At 40.6% G+C, this 24,188-nt stretch overlaps 1 protein-coding gene across 1 annotated transcript in view; it reads right to left on the bottom strand.

Annotated features, from left to right (window-relative positions):
* The window catches only part of LOC150078096 (metabotropic glutamate receptor 4-like), a 65,508-nt gene extending 42,821 nt beyond the window's left edge, over nt 1–22,687 (bottom strand). Inside the window, exons 1-2 of the mRNA XM_090384464.1 lie at nt 22,226–22,687; nt 151–367 (exon numbers count right to left, since the gene is read on the bottom strand). Of these exons, the coding sequence (XP_090240590.1) occupies nt 151–367; nt 22,226–22,687 (679 nt within the window). The remainder of the gene's footprint in view (nt 1–150; nt 368–22,225) is intronic.
* Nucleotides 22,688–24,188: the final 1,501 nt, after the last annotated feature.

Genomic DNA, 24,188 nt, shown 5'->3' on the forward strand with positions numbered 1-24,188 from the left:
ATGATTTACAATTGTAGAAGATAAACAAATGAGTTTTAATAATTTTAAATAAAAAGAGAATATTTTGACAATCCTTAAAATTCTGACTAATTCTGGCCCTGCAAAAGTAATTCAGAAATCCAAATCCCTTTTTCCCAAACAAAGACTTACCTTGTTCTATTAACAAAGACGTGAAATTTTCGATTCCTTCTACTCCATATTCTCCTTCTGCAGCCACTGTGAATATTGCGTTCCATTTGAGGTATCGAACTAGATCCACTAGGGCTTGCACTTGGTATTTATCCGGTGGAACGACCCGCAAGAAATAAGGAAATCTGGCTTTGTCACTGAGTTCAGTAGAGGTGGAAGCGTAACTTATTTGTGGTATCTAAGAAATATAAAGTCACAGTGAGTGAATGGCGATTTTCTTATAGACAGCAAGAGAATAATGAACAAAAAGCGTTATGGAATGAACAAAAAAGCGTTATGGAAGTTATAAGGAAGAGTTCTGTTGAGTTTGTTTTTCATTCGTTTTCTAAACTTATGCAGTTCTCTAGATTTTAACAAAACTTTTAATGAGTTCACATTTGGTGTCCATGTTTCTCCAACATCAATTCTCCCATCCGGGATCCAGCTACTGAATGGGAGAATTAATGTTGGGAAAAAGGACAGCAAGTAGTTTTCCTTGGATTGAGGACCCTCCCTTTGTTGGTATTCGGAGACTTTCCATTCCAAGCGCAGAGTGCATTTTTCCCTCAGTATATCCCTCTAAGGACTAGCCCTTCAACTGCGTAGCTATTAGCCCTTCAGAAGCTTTTCATAACTATCATATCATTAGATTAGGCCAAACACTGTTCTTTCCTGAAAGCACATACTGATAAGTGCACTCTCTCGAAAAGATGCTTCACATAAACAGTACATTGCTGCCTCCATATAGGTTTGATTTGGTTTGGGTTTTATTGGTGCATTAGCTGCTGAAGCTATAATGCTCCATATATGTATCCTTTCCGAAGATGTAGTGGAATTGACGTGCACCTGCACCATCCAGGTGAGTGTGCCCTTAAATCGCTCTGAGGAGAAAATCTAGATTCATCAACCATTGTGCAACTTCCTTCGTATGACAGGGATATATATAGAAGTTCCTGTGGCTGCTATGAGATCTGAATGATTTCAGAGATGGTGTTATTAACCACTTCCTTCGTGCCAACGGTCCAGAGCTATTTCCACAGAGTTCTCTAGTACCAATTCCTCTCTGACTGAAGCCATCTCCAAATCATGTCGACCATCACAATCAACGTTGAGCTAACTTCCTCAAGCCTTCCGATGGGCCTCCAGTCTCCATCGCAAACATTCAAGCGGAATATTCCTTTCAGGCATTCTTAAGAATTTGGCAACGATGACGACACTGATTGGTTCACCAAATATATAATAAATGCACTTTATTGCCTGTTCCCTTATAGTAGCCATTTATAGATAGACAGCGTCACCGACTATGTCAACTGAAGTGAAACAAGCGCCATCTCTTTGGTACGTAATGATCGATTGATTGTGTGCATGAAGAAAATATGTTACAATGTAGGCGTGTTGTTTATGTTTTGGAAACCAAAAGTATTATTATCCACAGTTATACTAGAATCAGGAGATTCGGTCGCGTATTTAATTCGTAGACTTTGGTCTCCGTGAATCTAGAAGGTAGACTGGTTGTATTAGTATTAGTATTAGTAACGGCCGTATGGTGCAAGAAAGCCTATGGCTTATGCTGCGCCAGCCAAAAAAAAAAAAAAAAAAAAATCCGAACAAAACAATGATAAAAACAAAAATTAAATAAATAAATAAATAAAAATAATAAAATGAAATAAAAAATAAATAAAAAGGAAATTAATCCTATCATCCTATGCGCTTCCCTTACCCGAAAGTACTATCCAGATGACCTTTGAATTTCCCCAAACTGTCGGCCTCTACCACCCATGAAGGCAACTTATTCCAGTAATTTATAACTCGCTGGCTAAAATAAAACTTCCTGCAGTCCAATCTAAACATTTCCCCCCGTAACTTGAATTTATGTCCCCTAGTTCTAGCATCATTTATAATCTTGAAAATTTCGTCCTCATTCATTTTACTGATGCCTCTCAGAGCCTTAAACACCTCAATCAAATCTCCTCTAAGGTGTCTAGTTTCCAAACTCTGCAACCCACATATTCGAAGTCTTTCTTCATAAGGACGCCCTTTTGCCGATCTCACCAGGCGAGTTACCCTTCTTTGCACCCTTTCAAGAAGCTCGATGTCTTTCTTTAGGTGCGGTCTCCATACTTGAACACAGTATTCCAAGTGTGGTCTAACATAAGCCTTATATAATGGGGTTATCACGTCCCTATCTCTACTTGCAAAAGTTCGCTAGATCATCGATAGGACACCATGGGCCTTCCTTGCAACCTGTTTACAATGCTCAGAGAATTTCATGTCTGACCGTATCGTAACACCCAAGTCCCTTTCCTCCAGTACTGGGTTTAGTTGAACTCCACCAAGTGAATAAGTTTTTTTGGGATTACTGTTTCCCAGATGTAATACCTTACACTTTGTTGGATTAAAGCACAGCTGCCATTTTTCTGACCATTCTTGAAGTCTATCTAGGTCTCTCTGAAGAAGCTCAGCTTGACAGTGATCATTAACTACTCTACCAATTTTAACATCATCTGCAAATTTAGACATCACGCCCTCTATCCCTTCATCAATATCGTTTATGAAAATTAAAAACAACAGTGGTCCTAATACTGATCCTTGGGGAACCCCACTTCTTACATCAACCCAATCTGAGGAATAGCCATTTATCACAACCCTCTGCCTCCTGCCCTGAAGCCATCCTTCTATCCATCTAAGGATTTTCCCAGTGATTCCAACCTGTTCCAGCTTATAAAGCAACCGCTCATGTGGGACTGAGTCAAAAGCTTTGCTGAAATCTAAATAAACAATGTCGAAATTATTCCCTAAATCCAGCTCGTGAGTGACCCTTTCGAAATAGCGAACCAGATTTGTTAAACATGATTTTCCCTTTACAAAACCATGCTGAGTATCCTTGAGAATTTCAATTCGATCCAAGTGATCCTGAATTCCACCCTTGATCATTGCCTCCATGATTTTCCCTACTACTGAACTCAGACTGACACGTCGATAATTTCCCACTTCACCTTTGGAGCCACCCTTATGTATGGGAGATACATTTGCACTTTTCCAATCCAAGGGAATCTCCCCAGAGTCTAGTGATGCTCGCATAATTAGCCTCAGTGGTTCAATGCACTCGCTTGCCGCCTCTCTTAAGATTATAGGGTATATTCCATCAACTCCAGGAGCCTTACTGGTCTGTAGGCTTGAAAGTTTTTTCATTAAATAATCTTGCGAAATTTCAATATCATTAATTACATATTTTTTAACTTCGCTCCCACAATTTCCCATTGCCACAAAAGGCTTTTCATTTGTAAATATCGATGCAAAATAACTGTTGAGTTCATCTGCAACGGCAGCTGGTGTATTTAATACTATCCCCTTTCCCTTACGTAAAGGTCCGATCTGGTTTGTCCTGCTCTTCTTGGCATTTATATATGTGAAGAATTCTTCATCCCCCCCCCCCCTTTGCTCTGTTTGCTAGTGATTTCTCATAAACTGCCTTTGCCTGTCGAACCTTTTCTGTGGCTCTATTACACATCACCTTGTAGCTGTTATAGGCTTCGGTACTTTTTATTGCTCTGTAACCTTTCCATGTCACCTTTTTCTGCTCAAGTAATGTGGCAACTTCACTATTCATCCAACTTGGAACCCTTCTCGTGGAGTATTTTTTTAATGGTATATACGCATTCAAGGCATCTGTGATTAATGTTTTAAAAGCGTACCACAGTTCAATTGTATTCATTCTCTGCGCGATATCTACCCAGTTAATAGAGGCCATGTAGTACCTTAAGGCATCGTAATTTCCTTTTCTGAAATTAAAACCCATTCCTTTGCCTTTTACTTCTGCTACCTCTCTCGTCATCATCCACCGTAGAACTCCGTGATCACTTCCTGCTACTGGTTCCTCTACTGTCAGCCCTGTTATGTCATCTGATTCATGTGTGATGATGAGGTCTAGGATATTCTTTTCTCTAGTACTTTCCCTGACATGTTGATACAAATAACAGTCATCTAGTTGATTTAAAAATTTTGTTCCCCATGTCGAGTTTCCTTCCCATTTACTCCAATCAATTAGAGGCAAATTGAAATCACCCATAATAAGGCATTGACGCTTACTTGCCCATTCCATTTGCATGTAGAGGCTTTTGTCATAATCTTCACAATCATGGTCTGTAGATTACTCCTACTCGCATTATACCTTTGTTTCCAACTATCTCACACCATACAGACTCTATACTAGCATGTGAAATGTCTGAATCCGGGAAAGCTATCGTCGCACTCAGGCTGCTTCTGATAAGAAGCATTACCCCACCACCCCTTCTATCTACTCTGTCCTTCCTAAATACATTATACAAGCCGTACTGAAACTCATCATCCCCAATTTCCGGGTGGCACCACGTCTCTGTAAGCCCTATTATGTCCGCGTTACTTGTTTTAACCAGCGGTTCGAATTCGCTCATTTTATTGACGTCACTTCTAACATTACTGTATAAACAATTAAGATTTACTGTTCTTGTATATTTAACAATCCTTGAAGTTTTTTAGGCTCTCTTCCCTGATATTAGCTACCCGCTCACGTGAAACGTCTTTGGCCCCAGAACATCTAGATAATACGTCCAGTTGGGGTAACAGATAAGAACTCTTAAAGTATGTGCAAGAGTTACATTGACCAATATTATCAGATAAACGCGTGTCAGTATTACCTACATCCCCCCTAACTAGCAGTTTCCCTGAGCCTTTAAGGTATCCTCAATAATACTGGCAATAATACTTATATCGACCTGTCTTGGATATTCGATTTACTTCGTCATGGAAAACTAACTTAAAAAGTTAAGATCACAACATTTTAAATGTATTACATAACTTGATTTGCATCCGTCAAGAAGCCCCAATTATAGATGAACAGAAAATATAACTTTCTTCTCTCTCTCCCTGAGAAACAAGGAAAGCTCCCCTAGGTTCCATCCTAGGATCACTTGATATTTTTGTCGATGACCTTCTCAGGAGTATAAATACTATATTGGATTCCCAGCTAAGTCTATTAATTCAAATAATGTCCTAACAGAAGGCTTTGTGTCATTTTATGAGATTTAAATTAGCTAGTCGCGTTTATATGCCATTCGTACTTAATCTTATGTACGAAATTGGCATTGCAGTACGTTCCCATTGGAACCACATTAAAATAAGCCTCGATAGAAAAAAAAAGTGCTTGAATGGGGTCATCTAGGTTTTAAAAGTAAACCGCGTTATTTGCATTAATTAAGACACCAAGTAACGATCGTTGGTGTGAATGTCTGAAGCGCTAATGGAGAATGTTACGTAATTAAAGGAATGGCCATTCTGTATTTCAAATGTTCAGATTGTCACAATCCGTTTGGAAGTCGCACAGTCATTACTGATGAATAAACGTCATGCTGAATACCATGGAGCAACGGGTTTTTTTAGTGGCGTCTTAGCGTTTTTGGTGTGTTCTTTAGTGGATTCTTGCTTTAAAACAAAATATTACATTTATGTCAAAAAAAATTTTTGAAAAATCCCTTGTCACAAACCGTCCATGCAAAATGCAATTTTCAAGATAACAAAGAAGTTACTTGAGTGTGGATCAATTGGGAACAAGAAACACAGAAGAAGGAGTTTTCACTTTACACAAACATTTTGCAATCTCCAAAAAAAAATGTCCTGAAACGCAGGATTCAAAAGGAGGGTATGAGTCGGTTCAGTCCATTTCGCTTGAAAAAAAACCTAAAATACTTACTTTTAGGTTATTACAACAGAAAGCTTGAGACAGTAATTCACGAAGCATTCAAAAGATCAAAGCAAGCATTGAAAATACAGAGAGGAATGCATCGACACAAGGCCAAGGTTCGAATCCCATTAAAGATGCGAGGAACTTTTATGGCCTTTTTTTTCCCTCTTCGTGGATGAATTGGTCGGTCTCAGGAGAGGATAGGAAAGTCCCATCCCCAATGGACCTCGGATTTTTCGTCCAGCAAAACAGGCAAATCGACAAGAGAACACTTGCAATTTATGAACATATAAGTTAGTGGACATAGAAGTTAGTTCTTGGGTGGTCCTGATACAAACTGTTTTTTTTGTTCGCTTGCTGGGACTTTTTAGTCGATCTGGTCGTGGATAATCTAACCGATCAACCACGACCAGGTGGGTTGGGTTTGGGTTTTTTGGTTTTATTGGCGCATCAGCTACAAGGCTATAATGCGCCAAGACCAGGTCATTTATAAACGAAAATTTTTAAACTTTCAGTGACCTAATTAGTTAGGTCACTATGTCAAAATATATAACAAATATATAAAAGAAAAATGTAAAAATTTTATATATGAGTAAAAATATTTATTAATTTTAAAAAGATAAAAACAGCAGACACGTTGTCATTGTCAGATAAAATCTGACTGAGTGTATAAGGCTCAGTCAGATGGTTAAAAGCGGTAGGACGGATATTGCTAAAATCTGAACATTCGACTAAAATGTGTCTGATTGATAAAACTGTGCCACAAGACTCACACATAGGAGGGTCATCCGCCCTCAGCAAAAAAGAATGTGTCAAATGACAATGTCCTATGCGGGTCCGGGCAAGAACAACTTCCTCTTTACGATTCCTGCGCAGACTAGACTGCCACGGTTCAATTACAGGCTTTATACGATGCAATTTATTTCCAGTCTGTCTATTCCACGAGTCCTGCCATTGGGAATGTAACTTTTGATGTACTATTTGCCTGTAGTCTGTATAGGGGACTAACAGGCAGCGGTTATTATGGGGAATTGCTGATTTGGCTGCGGCGTCAGCCAAATCATTTCCCCTAATCCCAATATGGCTGGGAATCCAGCAGAAGCGGATGTCATATTCGCGTTCATGGAGAACGTGAATCTTCTGCTGAATGCTAGACAGAACTGGATGAGGATTATATCTCACAGATATTAGAGCCTGTAACATGCCAAGAGAGTCAGAATATAAAATGAACCGTTGGTATTGGTATTTACTAATATGATCCAAGGCTAACTCTACAGCGCGCAGCTCTGCAGTAAATATGCTGCATTCAGAGGGGATCTGCTCTGATATAGTGCTGTCTGTAAAGACAGCAGCAGATCCCACATATGATTCCGACTTCGAACCGTCTGTGTAGACTGGCGCGAAGTCAGAATATTCAGTTCGGTGTGCTGAATGAAGCTGCAGGTAGACACATGATGGAGTGTCCGACTTTACCCAGTTTCTAAGCGACAAGTCGCATGCCGGGACACGAGCATGCCAGGGTGGAAAGGGTTGCTTTGATGTTCGGGCAACCTTGTCTACCTTGATATCAAGTTCTTTGAGTAGCTCTTGGATACGAATACCAAAAGGACGATTGGCAGTCTTTCGAGTATTGTATAAATTTTCCCATCGTGGCTCAAAAACGAATGGCCACGTAGGATGGTCTGGCAGGGATTTCAGTTTTAAGGCGTACTTTAGAGACAACTGCTTACGTCGAAGTGATAACGGTGGTTCGTTTGCTTCGACGTATAAGCTCTGGACAGGAGATGTTCGAAATGCTCCAGTAGCGATGCGTATAGCCTGATGATGGACGGGGTCCAGCCACCGCAGGACACTGTCTCGGGCTGAGGAATATACCTGGGACCCATAATCTAGTTTGGATCGCACTAGTGCACGGTAAAGCCGAAGAATGGTACATCGGTCTGCTCCCCAAGATGTAGAGGAGAGCGAGCGGAGAATATTAAGTCCACGTGTGCACTTGGTGCGGAGTTCACGAATGTGATCCAAAAAAGTTAGTTTTTTTATCGAATATGAGTCCCAAGAATTTTGTGTTTGCTGCTACTGGAATAGCATTTTGTCCGAGCCTTAATTCGGGTTCAGGATGAAGATTACGCTTGCGACAAAAGTGTACGCAAACGGTCTTCTCCGGCGAGAACCTGAAGCCATTTGCAAGTGCCCAGCAATTCAGACTATCAATGGCTTTCTGCAGTTGTCTTTCAATTACCCTCATGTTGCACGACTGGCAAAAAATGCTAAAGTCATCAACATAGAGGGCACTGTTTACAGTCGGAGGAAGTTGTTCTGTGATGGAATTTATTTTTATGGCAAAAAGCGTGACACTTAATACTGATCCTTGTGGTACTCCCTCCTCTTGGCTAAAGGAGCGAGAGAGTGAGGATCCCACACGAACTTGGAACGATCGATTGGCTAAAAAGTTTTGAATAAAAAAAGGCAGATGCCCTCTTAGGCCTAGGCTATGTATGTCTTTTAAAATGCCAAATCTCCAAGTTGTGTCATACGCTTTTTCCATGTCAAAGAACACCGACACCAAGTGTTCCCGTTTTAGGAAAGCATCCCGGATGGATGCTTCCATTCTAATAAGATGGTCCAAAGTGGACCGGTTCCGTCGGAAGCCGCACTGGATGTTGGAGAGAAGGTCATTTGATTCTAAATACCATATTAAACGAGAATTGACCATTCTCTCCAGGATTTTGCACAAACAGCTAGTCAGAGCAATAGGACGATAATTGGTGGTGACTTTTGGATCCTTTCCTGGCTTAGGAAAGGCAAGAACGATTGCCTTTCGCCAGGAGTCCGGAAACTGCCCTTCAGTAAAGATTCTGTTATACAGAAGGAGCAGACAATCCATAGATGTTGGTAGAAGATTTTTAATCATTTCATAATGGATGCCATCTGGTCCAACGGCACTTGCTTTGGAAAGAGTGAGCGCTCTGTTCAGTTCCTCTATAGTGAATGCCCCGTTGTAGGGATAGAGGCCCTTGGTCTTAAAATTAAGTGCTTGCCTTTCCAGTTTGTGTTTAAGGACCAGGAACTCTGGGGAATACAAAGATGTTGTAGAGATCTTAAAGAATGTTTCCCCAAGAGCATTGGCTATTGCAGTTGGATCTGCAATAGCGCATCCATTATAATCTAGGATTGAAGAAGGGTGAGATGTATATTTTCCCTTCATTTTCCGGATTTTATCCCAGACTACCTTAGAGTTGGTAGACTGGTTAATAGATGATGTAAAACGGATCCACGATTCCTTTTGACTCTGACGACGGATGTAGCGTGCTTTGACTCGTGCACGTTTGAAGGCTATAAGGTTGTTCGTGGTGGGATATCGGCGAAATATCCCCCACGCTTTGTTTTGAGCCTTTTTTGCTGCTGTGCATTGTGAATTCCACCAAGGTTTGGGAAATGGTGGAAACCGGGCTCATGTTTTTGGGACAGCTTTAGCAGCTGCTTGGACGATGATTTCTGTGATGTACTGTACTGCGTCATTGATCGGCTCTTGACTGACTGTGCTAAGATCGAAATTTGCCTGTTGTTGGAAGGCAGTCCAGTCAGCCTGATCAATCTTCCACCGTGGTAACCTAAAAGGAAGACATGGTCTCCCACTGTGTAACAAGGTTATCACAGGGAAGTGATCGCTTCCGTATGGATTCTCCTCCACTTCCCAGGTGAGTGAAGGGAGTAGAGAAGGGGAGCAGATAGAAAGATCAATGGCAGAAAAAGTACGGGTAGGCATATGGAAGAAGGTGTTTTTTCCAGTATTTAGAAGGGAAAGGTCATTGTCATTGAGCATACGCTCAATGACTCGTCCCCTTCCGTTGACGTTAGCACTACCCCACAGGGTGTTATGTCCATTAAAATCCCCGAGAAGTAAGAAAGGGGGAGGCAGCTGCGTGAGAAGATCATCAAGGTCTGCCTGGGAGATGTCAGTCCCAGGTGGCAAATAGATAGAGCACACAGTTAATAAAAATCCCACCGTAAGGCGAATTGCAACAGCCTCTATTCTAGTTGTAATTAGTAAGGGCTGCACTGGGGTCTGGTTACCCACAAGGATAGCCACTCCCCCATGTACAGAGCCGTCCGCAATTCTATCCTTTCGAAAAACTGTGATGTTATGCATGGTGGGATCATCATTTGCCTTTAGATATGTCTCCTGCAAGCAAAAGCAAACTGGCTCGTGCTTTTGCAGGAGAGCCTTGATGTCATCTATATTTCGCCGGAATCCACGACAATTCCATTGTAGGAATTTAGCCATTATTTTGGCTTGGTGGGTCCATCAGGCGGCTTCCGAGGTGCTGAGGGCTTAGTTTTATCAGTCTTGGATTTATCTTTTTTGGGGAAGAATGGACGCTGTCCCGTGTCCATTTCCTCCTCCGCAAAGAGTTCCAAGACTGAATCATCGGGTACCTCCTTCTGCTCTACATCCATCTTTTCTTGGGAACTAGGGGGGACTTCACCTTTCTTATTCTTTTCTTTCGTATCTACTTTTGTAATTTGTGGAGCATTAGGAGGTACCGATATAGGAGTGGCAGCTGACTGGTCCTTTTGTGCAGGTTTTTGTGAACTTAATAAATACCGCGCGATGGGAGTGAAAGACTCCTTTGGAGGAATGGTCATGTCCGTCTGAGTTCCGACGGAACATCTCCCTGCTACCTTCTGGGCGTAGGTAGGTCTGTTGATATTCAGGGGTTTGACCGATTTCCTTGCCTCCTGGTATGATATATTTAGCTCTGCCTTCAGCCGTTGAATTTCTTTTTCTTCTTTCCACCTCTGGCATGCTCGTGAATAGGCCGGGTGTTCGCCTTCACAGTTAATACAGGTGGGTTTTGCGGCTGAACATGCTGTTGTTTCGTGGTCCTTTGCACCGCATCGAGCGCATGCAAGGACTCCACGGCAGGCCATTTGAGAATGTCCATACTTCTGACATTTAAAACACCGTAAAGGGTTCGGAATGTATGGACGTACTGGACAGTTGATGTATCCAGCTTTGATCTCATCAGGAGGTTTGGGAGAGTTAAAAGTCAGGATAACACTCCTGGTTTTAACAATTTTCCCATCCCTTCGCGCAGTGATTCTCTTGACGGCAGTAACTCCCTGTGGTTTTAGTTCGGAGCAGATTTCCTCCTCGGTGACGTCGAGAAGGTCCCACTCCGAAATGATACCTCTCGATGAATTGAGTGTTCTGTGTGGTGTCACCGTTACAGGGATTCCTCCGATTGATGTTGTTCGGAGTAGATGTTCAGATTGCCGGTCATTTTTAGTTTCAATTAAAAGGTCTCCAGAACGAAGCCTCTTAACTGATTTGGGTGAACCTGCTACCCCGTCTAACCCTTTTTGTATGAAAAAGGGCGACATTTTACCAATTGGTGTCTCATTGGTAGAATGCATAATTAGGAACCTTGGGACTGGCCCTGATGGGACTTCGGTTCTCTGCCTCTTTGTAGCAATAATGCTATCTGCCTCTCCGTCATTATTTTCAGATAGGGACCGGGTTGGGGCCCCTGAAGGAATACGTTTATCAGGATTCATGGAGTTTATTAAAGTGTTCAGTGCCCGGGCTCCCCACCCACCACGGAGCCCAAAGGGACGCCCACTACCCGGCATGCAATAAATGCGCTCGGGAGTGGGACGCCAGGGCTACCCAGACACTATACCCGCACCGCCGCCAGCCTGAATCCTGTCCCTCGGACCATGAGGGTAGGGGCGTGGCATTGACACGGTTGACCCTCGCAGGCGAACCTACTAGCCGATTGATCCTAGCCGGGCCTTCCAGGACCACCCGTCTTGTCGAAGCAGGGGCCAAAGTGGTGTATTGAAGCTGGGCCCCTCAACCACCAGGATCCCCCTTTCCGAATTTCCACGGGTCGCAGCGCACGGCAAACACGCCGGATTCCATTGATGTAAGCCCGGAACCTAGGCTGTGGGCGTTGGATCCCAGTGATGCTAGTCTGGAAGTCCAGCAGCGTCACTGGGAGGTCCCCTCACCACGTACAGGTGCCCACGTCGAGGGGACCACGACCAGGTGATTTTACCGATTTTCAGAAAGGTGTTATTGTTGAAATACGTTCAGCAGGAGAGACAATCGAGAAAACAAAGGAAATTATCGGTGTGTCGAAAGGAACCATCTCAAGAGTGTATAGTAAATGCAAAACGAAAGAATGCACCGTTAAAAGGAAGAAATGTGGCAGAAATTGGTACTCCAAGACGGGACGAATTTAAAGAGAAAGTATGGGTCAGAATAGAAGGTCCACTGTGCAGCAAATGGCTCAAAATTTTAAATTAAGCAAAGAAAGCCCCGTTTCCAATCGAATTCTTTCAAAAGGACAAAGACAACATGAACAGGTGGTAATTCGGGGAGAACGTGACGCTACTAGATACTCAATAAAAATTTCTAATTTTATGGTAAGTGAGTGCAAAATGTTGGCGAAACGCTAACTGCGTAAAAGCACTGTTTTTGTTTTGTTTCTAATTTAAGCAACTTTTATAAAAAGATAAACGTATCTCGGGTTATATTAAACAACTCCTTGGAGATCACGAGATCTAACTACGCAAAATTTCATATGCCTCCTGCAATTTAATAAAAATACATTGAAAATAACGAGAAATATGTTTGAAATAAATAAATAATTTCACTTCGATATACATCAAGGGAAATCATTAACAAATCCTTCTTGAAGGTTTTAGAATATATTTCAAATCTTAAGATACGAGTTTTTCCACGTGATCATTTTCTAACTTAAAAAATATGAAATAATCACATGGATTAAGATTCATAAAATTACTAAGACAGGCTCTCCAAAAACATCCTTTCTGAATTTAGATATTATCAATGCTATTGCTATTAAATATTTGACTAACAATTGTGTCAAAGATTTCGATGTTGTATAAGCATGCCTTTTTTAAAAATTGCCTAAATGTACTTCTTCCTTCTCTAGCATTTTGATAATTGAAAGCATGAAAGATAATTGAGTAATTATCTTTCATGTGGAACCTAATAAATATATTATATTGTCAAAAGGATCCAAACATTTCTTGGATTTGGTAAACTGAATCATGCTAGTTATCCATATGTAGAGATAATTTTAAATGGACCATGTTCAACAGTGCTACTAGAGCCAAGAAACGCTTGCAGAAACTGACGGAAAGAGACCAGAAGGCACGTCAGAGGTGTGGTACGTAAATCCCTTCAGTCCTTATCGAGTAATGTCAACTAACAGTTCAAGGAACTGCAGGAACACGATGTTAGGACAAGAAAAACAGTAGGGAGCTTCATGGCATCGTATTTTAAGGAAAAGCTACAGAACACAATGAACAACGTCGACTTGCTGGAACACAACTCCCTCGAAAATGATCCCTGGAAAGTTATAAATCTGCATTATGTAGTGACGAACCACGGTACATGGTCTTCCAGCTGTGTTTGGGTCCTGCTGTTGTTGTTGTTGTCAGGTTTTAGGAGCATCAGCGAATAAGTCCATATTGTTCCACGAATACTGTCTGTAAATTGCGTGTATTCTGTGTCGATTTTCTGTTTTCTGGACGAAAAACCAGAGTTTCGGGAGAAAGAACCATGTTATCCTCTTCTGAGACCGACTAACTTAGCCACGTCGTGAAAAAGGCCCATAAAAATTCTTCATATCATCAACGACTCCAGCTTAGGTCTTTTCCACCAGGTGTGGAGAGGATGGTGATTCTACCAACTGTGCTGCCCACGAGGGCTTCTTTTTTCACTGTGTGTTTTTCTATTAACGACCGAAAAATACATAGTGATATGCAACCCGAAGATCAAGGCCTGTTTTCTAAGGCTGGTTTTTTATAATTGGACTGATCAGAATAGTTTTTCAATAAATATTAAGATATGAGAAGATGCAGTTTTGATTAAAATTTAAATAAAATTGAACAGTTTGAAAACTAAAGGAAGTCAAAGGCCTTGGAACTGTTAGAACGTAATTTTTTGTAACAGTTCAAGATTTGATGGCCACAAATTTTGTTACCAAAAATAGCGTGTAATTGATGTTATTAGATTTACTTCTGTCATTAACGATAAAATGTTTAATAAACAATCACCAGAACTTGTCCACCATATTATTGAGTAAGCTTCTCTTGTCTGACACCTGATTATTCCACTGATAATTGAGAGGACCCATTTTTTTTAAAGTTTTTGATGAAATATAATAATCATTTAAATTTCGTAGAAGTCATTAAGAACAATGTTTAGGTAACGAAGCTGGCTGTACCTGTATCGCTAAAATGTTAAGAAATTTAATAAAAAATGATGTTATGAGCGTTTAAATCTAATGAACACATCATCAAATGTTCTAAATATAAATAATTTATACATCCTGTGAATATTTTTGCGAAATTTAAATGAAAAATTACAGTTCTTTAATGTTAATTTTATTTTCATTTTCACGATAACTGTATTTTTCCTTTTATTTTAATTTCTATCGCGATTGCATTCTTTTGGATATTAGGCAATATACAATTAAAAAAACACGTTTAATGCTTTTAAAAATTGTAGTTTTGAAATATTTTTAAAACGTAAATTACATGCATCCATCCACAATCATCCAATTTGGAATAACTGTAAGAAGCTATTGAATAAACATGGGCCAATGTCCCTGTGGCACGCTTTGGCCACCTCGTTGAGTCCATGCCAAGACAGATCCAAGTTGTTCTGGGGGCCTAAGTGGTCCTGAGAACAACCTGGCTACTCACTATGTAACATATAATATGGTCACTCACTCAGGGTCCAATATTACGTCTAATGGTATGAAGCAATTAAATTTTATTGTATGTCTTTACCAACTCATATCGTCAGCGTCTTACCACACCGGGCAGTGAAATTCGGATCCCCTCAATAATGCAAGGAATGTTTCAAATATATTTTGAACAAGCCTAGGGATCAAGACCCGCTAAATCACTGACATGTAATAACCAGGTTATGAATTACTGATCAAGAGTACGGAAAGCAACTACCACTCTTCATACAGCCTTTTCGAACCTTTTAAGCGGTCATCGGTGAAGAGATAAGTGAAACAGAAAGACCAAATGAATAGACATTTCTACACATCCTTATAAATACTCTAAGCGCGCCCTCGTTGGTAGCACAGTTGATATAATCACTGCCCTCCCAACACCGGGTGGAAAAGACCTGAGTTTTAATCTCTCACTGATGCGAGGAATTTTTATGGTTTTTTTTTTTTTTTTTCACAAGGTGGATAGTTGTTCGGTTTAAGGAAGAGTAGCATGGATTTTTTCTCCCGAAAAATTGTATTCGGTGCAGTACAATTTTGTACAGTGCAATATGGCCTATGCTGCTGCTGCTAAAACCCTGCAACTACCAATCGCCGTCTTGTGAAGAATTCAATTTCTTGGCGTGATTTTGTCCGTTAATGTAGCACCCTCTCTAATACAATAGCAGCACAAATGTTTTTCAAGTATTTACGTAATGCTTGGTTCATTTCTATTTCTATTTTAACGAAGTTTTTTTATGGCTATCTTTCCTCAAGTTGATGGTTTAGTTTCGTTTTGTCTTTTGATAGGAATGTTTATGAGCTTTTTTCACAATGTTGTTGATGTAATCGTCTCGGGCGAAGATAATCCCATAAACTCTGATTTTTCATCCGGCAAACAGCAAACCGACAGAAGAATACGCACAATTACACAACATATGACGCTTCAGCTCCTGAGTTACCCTGACGCTTAACAAACATTAATAACCGGCAAAATAGTGTTTGGCTTTCCTCTAAAATACAACTAAAATATGGTCAGGGCCAGCGAATTAATCATTCTTCAGTTTAATGAGTACATTGATTGGCCTCAAATTCTGAATAACCCAACCTAATTTAACAGCCATGTCCATGCTTCATATTTAGGTGCTATTGCCCTTGTGGATAGCACAATAGGTACAATTGCCGTCCTCCTCACATCTGGTGGAATAAGACCTGAGTTCGAGTCCCGTCCATGATGTGAGCAAATTTTTATGGACCTTTTTCACAACTTTGCTGAGTTGGTCTCAGGCGAAGGAAGCGTGTTTTTTTTTTTTTTTTTTTCTTGGAAACTGGGGTTTTCGTTCAGCAAACAGAAAATTGACCACAGAACCTACGCAATTTGCAAACAGTATATTGGAAGCAATATGGCCTTATTCGCCGATACTCCTAAAACCCTACTACTAAATTGCTCGACAAAATTAACAGAACAAAATGTTTTTCATGAATATTGTATTGTGAACCGTGTCGCCAAAGGCAAATATTTGATATAATAAGCATACTATCATGCATATTCGGAGTATCCAATAGAAATCAACCTACCAACTTGCAGAGCCGCACATTATGCAAATTATTCATCCTGTAAAAACATGAGTTGCGACCACATCACGTCATTCCTGTTTTTTGGTTCGCTCACTAGGACAGCCACATCTGCAGTAGTCAAGATGGCAAGACATCGTCCTTTATATGATTCTCTGACATGACGGCCGTTCGACGACTTGAAGCAGGGAAGTCGCAGGTGGTACGTGGACTTAATGTGTCAGGCAGTGTCGTCTCGGCACTAAGGAAGCAGTTTCAGGAGACAGGTACCTTTACAAAAAGAGCTGACCAAGGTCGCTCGAGTGTTACGACACCCAAAACAGACTACTACTTGTCTCTAACAGCAAGACGGAACCCTACGATGTTCTCTCATGAAAACTGTCTCTTGAGGTTGCTGCGGCCAGAGGTGAAAACATTTCCAATCGGATTGTGTTAAGAAGGTTCAATTCAAGGGACCGTACGCAAGGAAGCCACTACTTTTTATCCCATTATCCCCAACTTCAGCAGAGTTCGTCGAAACACTTCCTAATTCATTTCACAAATATACGTGGTCTCAATTCCAATCTCAACGATGTCCATTTCCACTTGCAGCCTGCCAAACCCCATGTACTTTTACTGACAGAATCTCAGTTATCGGTTGATTCAACTACTGCTCATCTCAGATGCCCAAATTATTCTCTGTATGATTCCTTTCTCCTCAAAGGTGGTACTTGTGCATATGTCCGTTCTGATATTCCCTGTCAGAGACTTAGCAATTTGGAATCTCCTCTCTTTGATCTTGTCTGGCTTAAAATCTCTCTACCTCATTGTGCCAAATTCATCTGATGTCTCTACCGTTCTCCCAACTCCACTAATCATTTGGAGCTCTTTGACTTGCTCTCTTTGCAACTTGACTTTCTCCAGTCCAACTTTCCTAACAGTGAGGTAATTTTCCTTGGTGATTTTAATGTTCACAATTCCAGCTGGCTTCCATTTTCTTGCCACACCGACCCAGCTGGTCGAGATGCTGAGGCTTTTGCAATTACTAATGACCTTGCACAGATTGTTCATTTACCTACAAGAATACCGGACAATCCTAACCATACAGCCAACACGCTTGATCTTTTTCTCACAAACAACCCTTCTAAGTACACGGTTGAAGTGAGAGATCCTTTAGGCACTTCAGATCATAACTTGGTGATTGTCTCAATGGAGCCTTTCCCCCATGGCTATTCCAACCTCGTGTTGTTTGGCATTACAAGAACGCAAAATGGGATGACCTGCGAGATTTGTTTTCTTCTTTTCCTTGGTCGGATTACTGTTTCAAAACGTCTGATGTCAACATTTGCTCAGATCGTGTCAGTGAAATTATTTTTGTACGAATGGAATCCTTTATCCCACACTCCACTTTAAAATCTCGTCCTTTATCTAAACCTTGGTTTTCCAATAAATGTGCTAAGGCTGTTCAAGAGAAGAATGTTGCATATCGTAATTGGCTTGTTTCTAATTCTTCAGTTTCATTTTCTGCCTACACCAAAGCTCGCAACAATTGTAAAGCAGTCATTAATCAGTCCAAACTAGATTTTGAACAGGCTAAGAGCAGAAAACTTGCTTTTTGCCCTAATGGTAGCCGAGCATTCTGGTCTCTTGCCAAAGCTATTGGCCGCAACTTTTGTTCATCTATGCTCCCACCTCTGTCCAAACCAGATGGTTCTGTTGTCACATCAGCCAAGGATAAAGCTGACGTACTAGAATCCCATTTTTCTTCAAACTCATGTATTAATGATCTTGGTAAAACACCTCCCACCATTCCCAATACGCTCCAATCAATGTCTCCTGTGGTCTTCCGTCAAAAGGATGTCAGAAGGATTTTGACGAATCTTGATGCTAAGAAAGTTCTAGGTCCCGATGGTATTTCTCAAATGTTCTCAAAACCTGTGCTCCTGAACATACTCCTATTCTTTGCCGCCTTTTTTCGCTTTCTTATTCCAAAGGTGTTTTCCTTCTGCTTGGAAATTTGTTCATATCCAGCCAGTTCCTAAAATGGGTGACAAATCCCTCCCATCCGATTATTGTCACATTGCAATTACTTCTGCTTTTTATAAAGTAATGGAGAAATCAATTAACAGCCAACTCTTAAACTACCTAGAAACCTTCCGTCTGATCAACGATCATCAGTATGGATTCCGTCAGTGTCCATCCACTGGTGATTTTCTGGCTTACGTTACCCATTTGTGGACTAATTCAATGGAAAGGTTCGGTGAAACACAAGTAGTTGCTCTTGACATCTCAAAGGCTTTCGATCGAGTTTGGCATAAAGGTCTTCTAAACAAGCTTCATTCTTATGGTTTACCAACTGTTTTTTGCAATTGGTTATCCAGTTTTCTCTCTGATCGCTCAATGAGGGTGATGGCTCTCTCTGTCTTCTAACTTCTCCACTAATGCCGGTTCGCCCAAGGTTTAGTTCTTTCCTCCACTCTTTTCCTCTTCTATATTAATGACCTTCTTCCATTGACTGCAAATCCTGTCCATAGTTTTGCCGATGATAGCATATTGCATTCTACTTTCCATTTTGAGAAACCTTGCCCTGCTCAATCAGCTTCAACTTCTCGAAAATCTGCTACCAATATCTTAAATGCCCGATCTTCAGATAATTCTCCAGTGGGCAAAGACAACTTAGTTGATTTCAACCCTTCTAAAACTAAGTCTTGTCTTATATCTCGCAAAAAGGATTCTTCTGCTCCTATGCTTAATAATCTTTAGTGACACTCCGATTTCTAGACGAAATGATATATCTCTTTTGGGGATTACCCTTAATTCTAATCTCTCTTGGCACAAGCACATTACAAATATTGCTTCCTTTGCATCTAGAAAACTTGGTTTTCTCTTTCGCTCTCGGCGTTACTTTTCCTCCAAACAGCTGCTCACTCTGTATAAATCGCAAATCCGCCCTGCCATGGAATATTGTTCCCACATCTGGGGTGGTGCCCCCAAAACCTCTCTCAGGCTTCTTGATTCCATTCAGAAGAGGGCAGTTAGGTTAATTAATGATTCATCTCTAACAGAGTCTCTCTACTCGCTGTCTCATAGACGTACTGTTTCTGCTGCATGCCTTTTCTAGAGATACTTCTATGGGCACTGTTCTTCTGAATTTGCTTCTATAATTCCTGCTCTCTCTTTCAAAACAGTCCGAACACATGCTGCCAACATCCATTTACTGTCCAACGTGAAACTCACAGAACCAACTTTTCATCTTCCTAGTTTATTCATTCAACTGCCGTTTTCTGGAACAACCTTCCTTCCTACGTATTTCCTCAAAATTACAATCTACAGAAGTTCAAGTCCAATGTCAACAAATATCTTTTGTCTTCTCAACCTCCAACCCAAGCACGGTACTAAGTACTATAGGTTCTAATACCTCTCGTGTTTGGGGTTTACATAAAAAAAATGGTGCCATGAAAATGTGAGTGAAATGGGGTACAGTTCTATTCTCTGATGAATTCCGTTTTAGCCTACAAACAGCTTCCAGATGTTATTTCCTCTGCGGACAACGAGGAATGTGGTGCCATCCCTCTAACATCAGAGAAAGGGATACTTACGGTGGAGGCGGTGTTCTCGTGTTGGGCGGAATAGTGATCAACGGCTGCATCCTCTTCATGTGTTTGATAAGGAAACCGTAACTGCGCAGAGGTACCAAGAAGATCCTTAAACTGTTGTGCGACTTTTTAGGAGTAATGTTGGCCCAGATTTTCTTTTCATGCACAATAGCGCCACTGCGCGTAGAACTCAATATCTTCAAACTAAAGATATACAACGACTGTCATGGCCAGCACGATCTGCAGACTTAAATCCGATCGACCATGTGCCGGATGCCCTTGGGTGTCTCATTGCACGCCAATAGCCAATTCCTCGGTCACTTGGTGAGATAAGGTCTGCGCTGGTGGAAGAGTGGGATTAGTTGCCACAGAATCTTCTTGACACCCTTATATCGAGCATGGTTCACCGCTGTCAGGCCGTTGAAGGGGCTCATAGGCCGTACTGATACCATGTGTCCAAATTTTCGAGCACCTTGTATTCTGTAATGTGACCTTTTTGGTAATTCTTATATAACCCCTAAAATGTCCCTTATACCTGTCCAAAGTTCCTCATCTCATCATTATTCTATGGTACATCACGGTACTAAATACTGTGCCGTTTCATCGCGAGCTGCACGAGTAACACCACGTTTTCTATTGTTCTGTTAATTTTATCAAGCAGTGTACTACTAGTCTACTACTACAATATTTTGCTGCTTGCGTTCATTTTTCTTTGCGATGGCGCCCAAGGTTGTTTCCTCGCGTCAATTGCCACTACTAATATTAATACATCCTGACTGATCAGTAAACAAAAGTATTCTAGAGAGTAAACTTGTAAACATTCGTTTAAATTCAAATCACATATCGGTTCAATAATAATATTAAAATACGAAGCATGCTATTTTTTGTTTATTATTTGACTTTAGGACACCGGTTCAATCATATCCTGGAGTACGTATTTCTTTTTAATTAGATGTAGATAAATATACAGGAAAAGAACAGAATATGACAGTAGAGAGAAGGAAAGAGTGAGAAACCGGAACATACAAGGAAGTGTAACTTCCTGCAAATTTTCTCTGTTGCTGTCTCTTGGTGCGTTTTTATTATCTGGCTTCTGACATAATTTCTGAACCCACAAATAACGGGATTAACATCAGACACGCTCTGTCAGCAGTCACCATCCACAAAAATACCCCCGAACAGTGTCACATCGTAAATTTTAAATAACTGAATTACCTAGACCTGTTACCCTCCCATGTGACAGCACACCATAACTCTAAGCCTACTCATATCAACTTAGTTTTGCAATACACTGTCTACCATTCTCACACTTTCTACTATTTCCATCTGCAAGTCTAATATGTATTTTAAAAGATAGCTATATTAACCTTTCTTCGTGTCATAACTTTTAATATTATTTGACTATTTTAATTTGTGAGGAGGAAATTTGTATTCTGTAAAATATCCCATTGGTGAGATAAACGAAATCTCAAAACTGGTTTTCTTTTTCACTTTTCTCCAAACTTCTGCATCTAAAATATTGAAATTAATTTGGGTTTTTCGAGGAAAACGCTCCACCTATGGAACTGTAGCCATGGATGTAACTCTAGAAGCACGTTGTTCTGAGAATTTGAGTGAAAACAAATGATATTTTACTATAATAAATGGATGGACTATCAAGAAAAGCTTGGTCTTTTGTTTACAGGACAAAAGACCAAGAGACAACACATTTTCAACTAAGTTCTAAGTTGCTAATGGGATTTTCATGTCATAACTTATTTGCTACGTCGAGAAGCTTTAAAATTATCTTTTATTTTAGGGTTACAGCTGATAAGAAAAGTATTTATTAAACTCTTCTTCAAGGCTGATGATATCTTTATGGCGAACACAGAATGGAGGCTGCAGACGGGGAGAAGGCCATATAAGAAAGCCAAAAAGAAAACAGCAAAAGAAATTTGTGAGAATTAGTAAGGAATGTACAGCAGGAACCAAAAAATGTATTATATTTATGTGATGTATAAACATACAAGGAACAAAAACATATAAGCAATAGTGTGCTGTGACTCTCATCGTTCATCTTTCATTAAAATAAATAAAAAATATTTCAGGGTTACTTGAGAACAATTTCATCTACCCCACGCGCATTATATCAATAAAGTGCGTGTGTTCTCTGGTCGGTTTGTGCGTTTTGCTAGATGAAAAACCCAACTTTCTGGTGGAAATATTGCTATCATCGCCTGAGACCGACCAACTGGGCCACGGAGTGAAAAATACCTAAAAAAAGTTCTTTGGATCGTTAATGGTATTCGAATCCACACTTTATTACACGGTGCGGGGAGGACGGTGATTTAACCACTGTGGCTACCCACAATTCAAGCAGAGAAAGAACAGAACACTTTGATACGAGAAGAACAAAAATGAATACAATAAGCACGAAGACTTACTTTGAATGGACGAAGGATGTTAGCCACCATCATGGATACGGGGCTGTTCGAGGCTCCTATGACCCCAACAAGGGGAGCTTTCTTACCCCTTGCCCTCTCGTCATCTTCATTTTTGCACGTGTCCCAATCAATCTTCGACCCAAAACGATCTTTCAAAAACTCAAAACTCTGCTGAAGAGCGTGAACATCTCGCGAGCAGGTGTCAGCTATCCGCGCACCTAACACGACGTTCGGCAGTATATCATTATTATTGTTAATCTTGTCCAATGCGAATAACATCGCCTCCAAACGTTGGATTCCTTTATCGGGTTTAACTTCGCCACAAGAGCCAAATTCGGTGCCCTGTTTGTGGATGGGAAAGAAGCCTCCGATAGTGAGATTGCCATCGACCTCCAAAGTGGACGACACAGCCGAAGGTATAATTGCGAGTATCCAGAAGAAGAAGATCGAACCAGATAACATACCGGAGCAGCACATCACATCATTCGTAAAACCTTTTGCCTTCGAGAAACGTTTGACCGAAGCATGCGACTTGTGGCACGCGCGTCGACACATCCTCCGTGGATGGAATAATTACTGGAACTAAACAGAAGGAAATAAAAAGTTGTCGGAACTGTGTTCGCTAACAGTAAGCTTTCTTGAGGGTCGAGCGCTGCAACATCCTGTGCATGTATTGCGTGTGTTGGGGCGCACGCGCTAGCGAGGAAGGAAGAGTACGCTAAAGACACTTCCGGCTTAATGACCCTGGTTTTGAGATGACAAAGGGGTGCCTTAAAATTAACAGGACCGCTAACAACGGTTAACTGCCACTAATGGAGTTATAATGAATCCCGTTAACTGGAGCCAATGCACGCACACACTGAAATGTATTAAGAGAGTCAACAAAATCTCACTTAATTTCCGGTTGCTTCGTTATCTTTCTTAATTTCCTCTAATTGGAATGGTAAACTTTCATTTAAAGTGTTGATTAGATATTACTGGGGTTCGTCAGGTGAAAAGAAACAGTCCCACACAAAATGGTATGGGAGCGCATATAACTGTTTAATTGGAGAATTTGACAAAGCGTGCCCTCTGGCGTAAACCGTAACTATTATTTGATAATTAAAACGTTTTTTTAAGTATTCTGTTCAATAAAAAAGCCGCCATTTTCTTATTTGTTGAATAAATTATCTGAATATCAGCTTCCCTTTTGTAACTTTCGGTTTTTGGGGTGATGCAATCTCTCTTGGCAACAGAATGTCCGTGTGGGTTCTTCCGCTAGCCACCAGGGATTATTAATCAGTTACTCGGTGATATTTCGTCGGTCACGTGACTGGCGAAATATCCTTGAGTCACCAATATTGTTAGAGAGAACGTAAGGACACAGCCTTGAAGTACATTTGTTCATTAATTCCTTTTGCGCAGTCTGTGGTGTCTCTTTGAGCATTTCTTGTTTCTAAGGGTCGATTTGCCTGCTTTTGAGTTGATAAACTAAAGCCATACTGTGCAGAACTTCACTATTTCCACCCGAGACTCAAGTAGCTTATTATCAGCTAGGAGTATTCGCGATTTTTCATTTGAGGATTCTGGATTATTTCAGCTAGAAGGCGTTAGTTGATCAGAATAAAATGTGCTCTAAATCATTAATTTTTTTTTAAATTTTGGAATAGTGGTGACAGAAAGCACCACGAGTTTCTGAAATGTGATTGTTTGTGGCTCGACTTGCTAAGCATGTTCTACCATTGTCATTCTTTTAAAAATATAGAAAAGATAGTTTTAAAGGTTACTTGCAGATATTTATTGCTTTTGTTAGGCCAAATGACAGGGAGGCTGATCCACATCAAAGTCCTAGATCATGCCGAAGATCCTTTGAGCGATAAATTCTTTTTTCGTTGCGTAAAAAAAAGGTAAAGTGCAGCCATTATCAACCCACTGCAGGATGGAAGCCTCCTCAACAATTCATGCTGAGGGAAATGGACCATAA

This window comes from Mastigoproctus giganteus, chromosome 11, assembly GCF_048544385.1.
Source record: "Mastigoproctus giganteus isolate SK-2022 chromosome 11, ASM4854438v1, whole genome shotgun sequence".
In the NCBI taxonomy this organism is placed as follows: Eukaryota; Metazoa; Arthropoda; class Arachnida; order Uropygi; family Thelyphonidae; genus Mastigoproctus; species Mastigoproctus giganteus.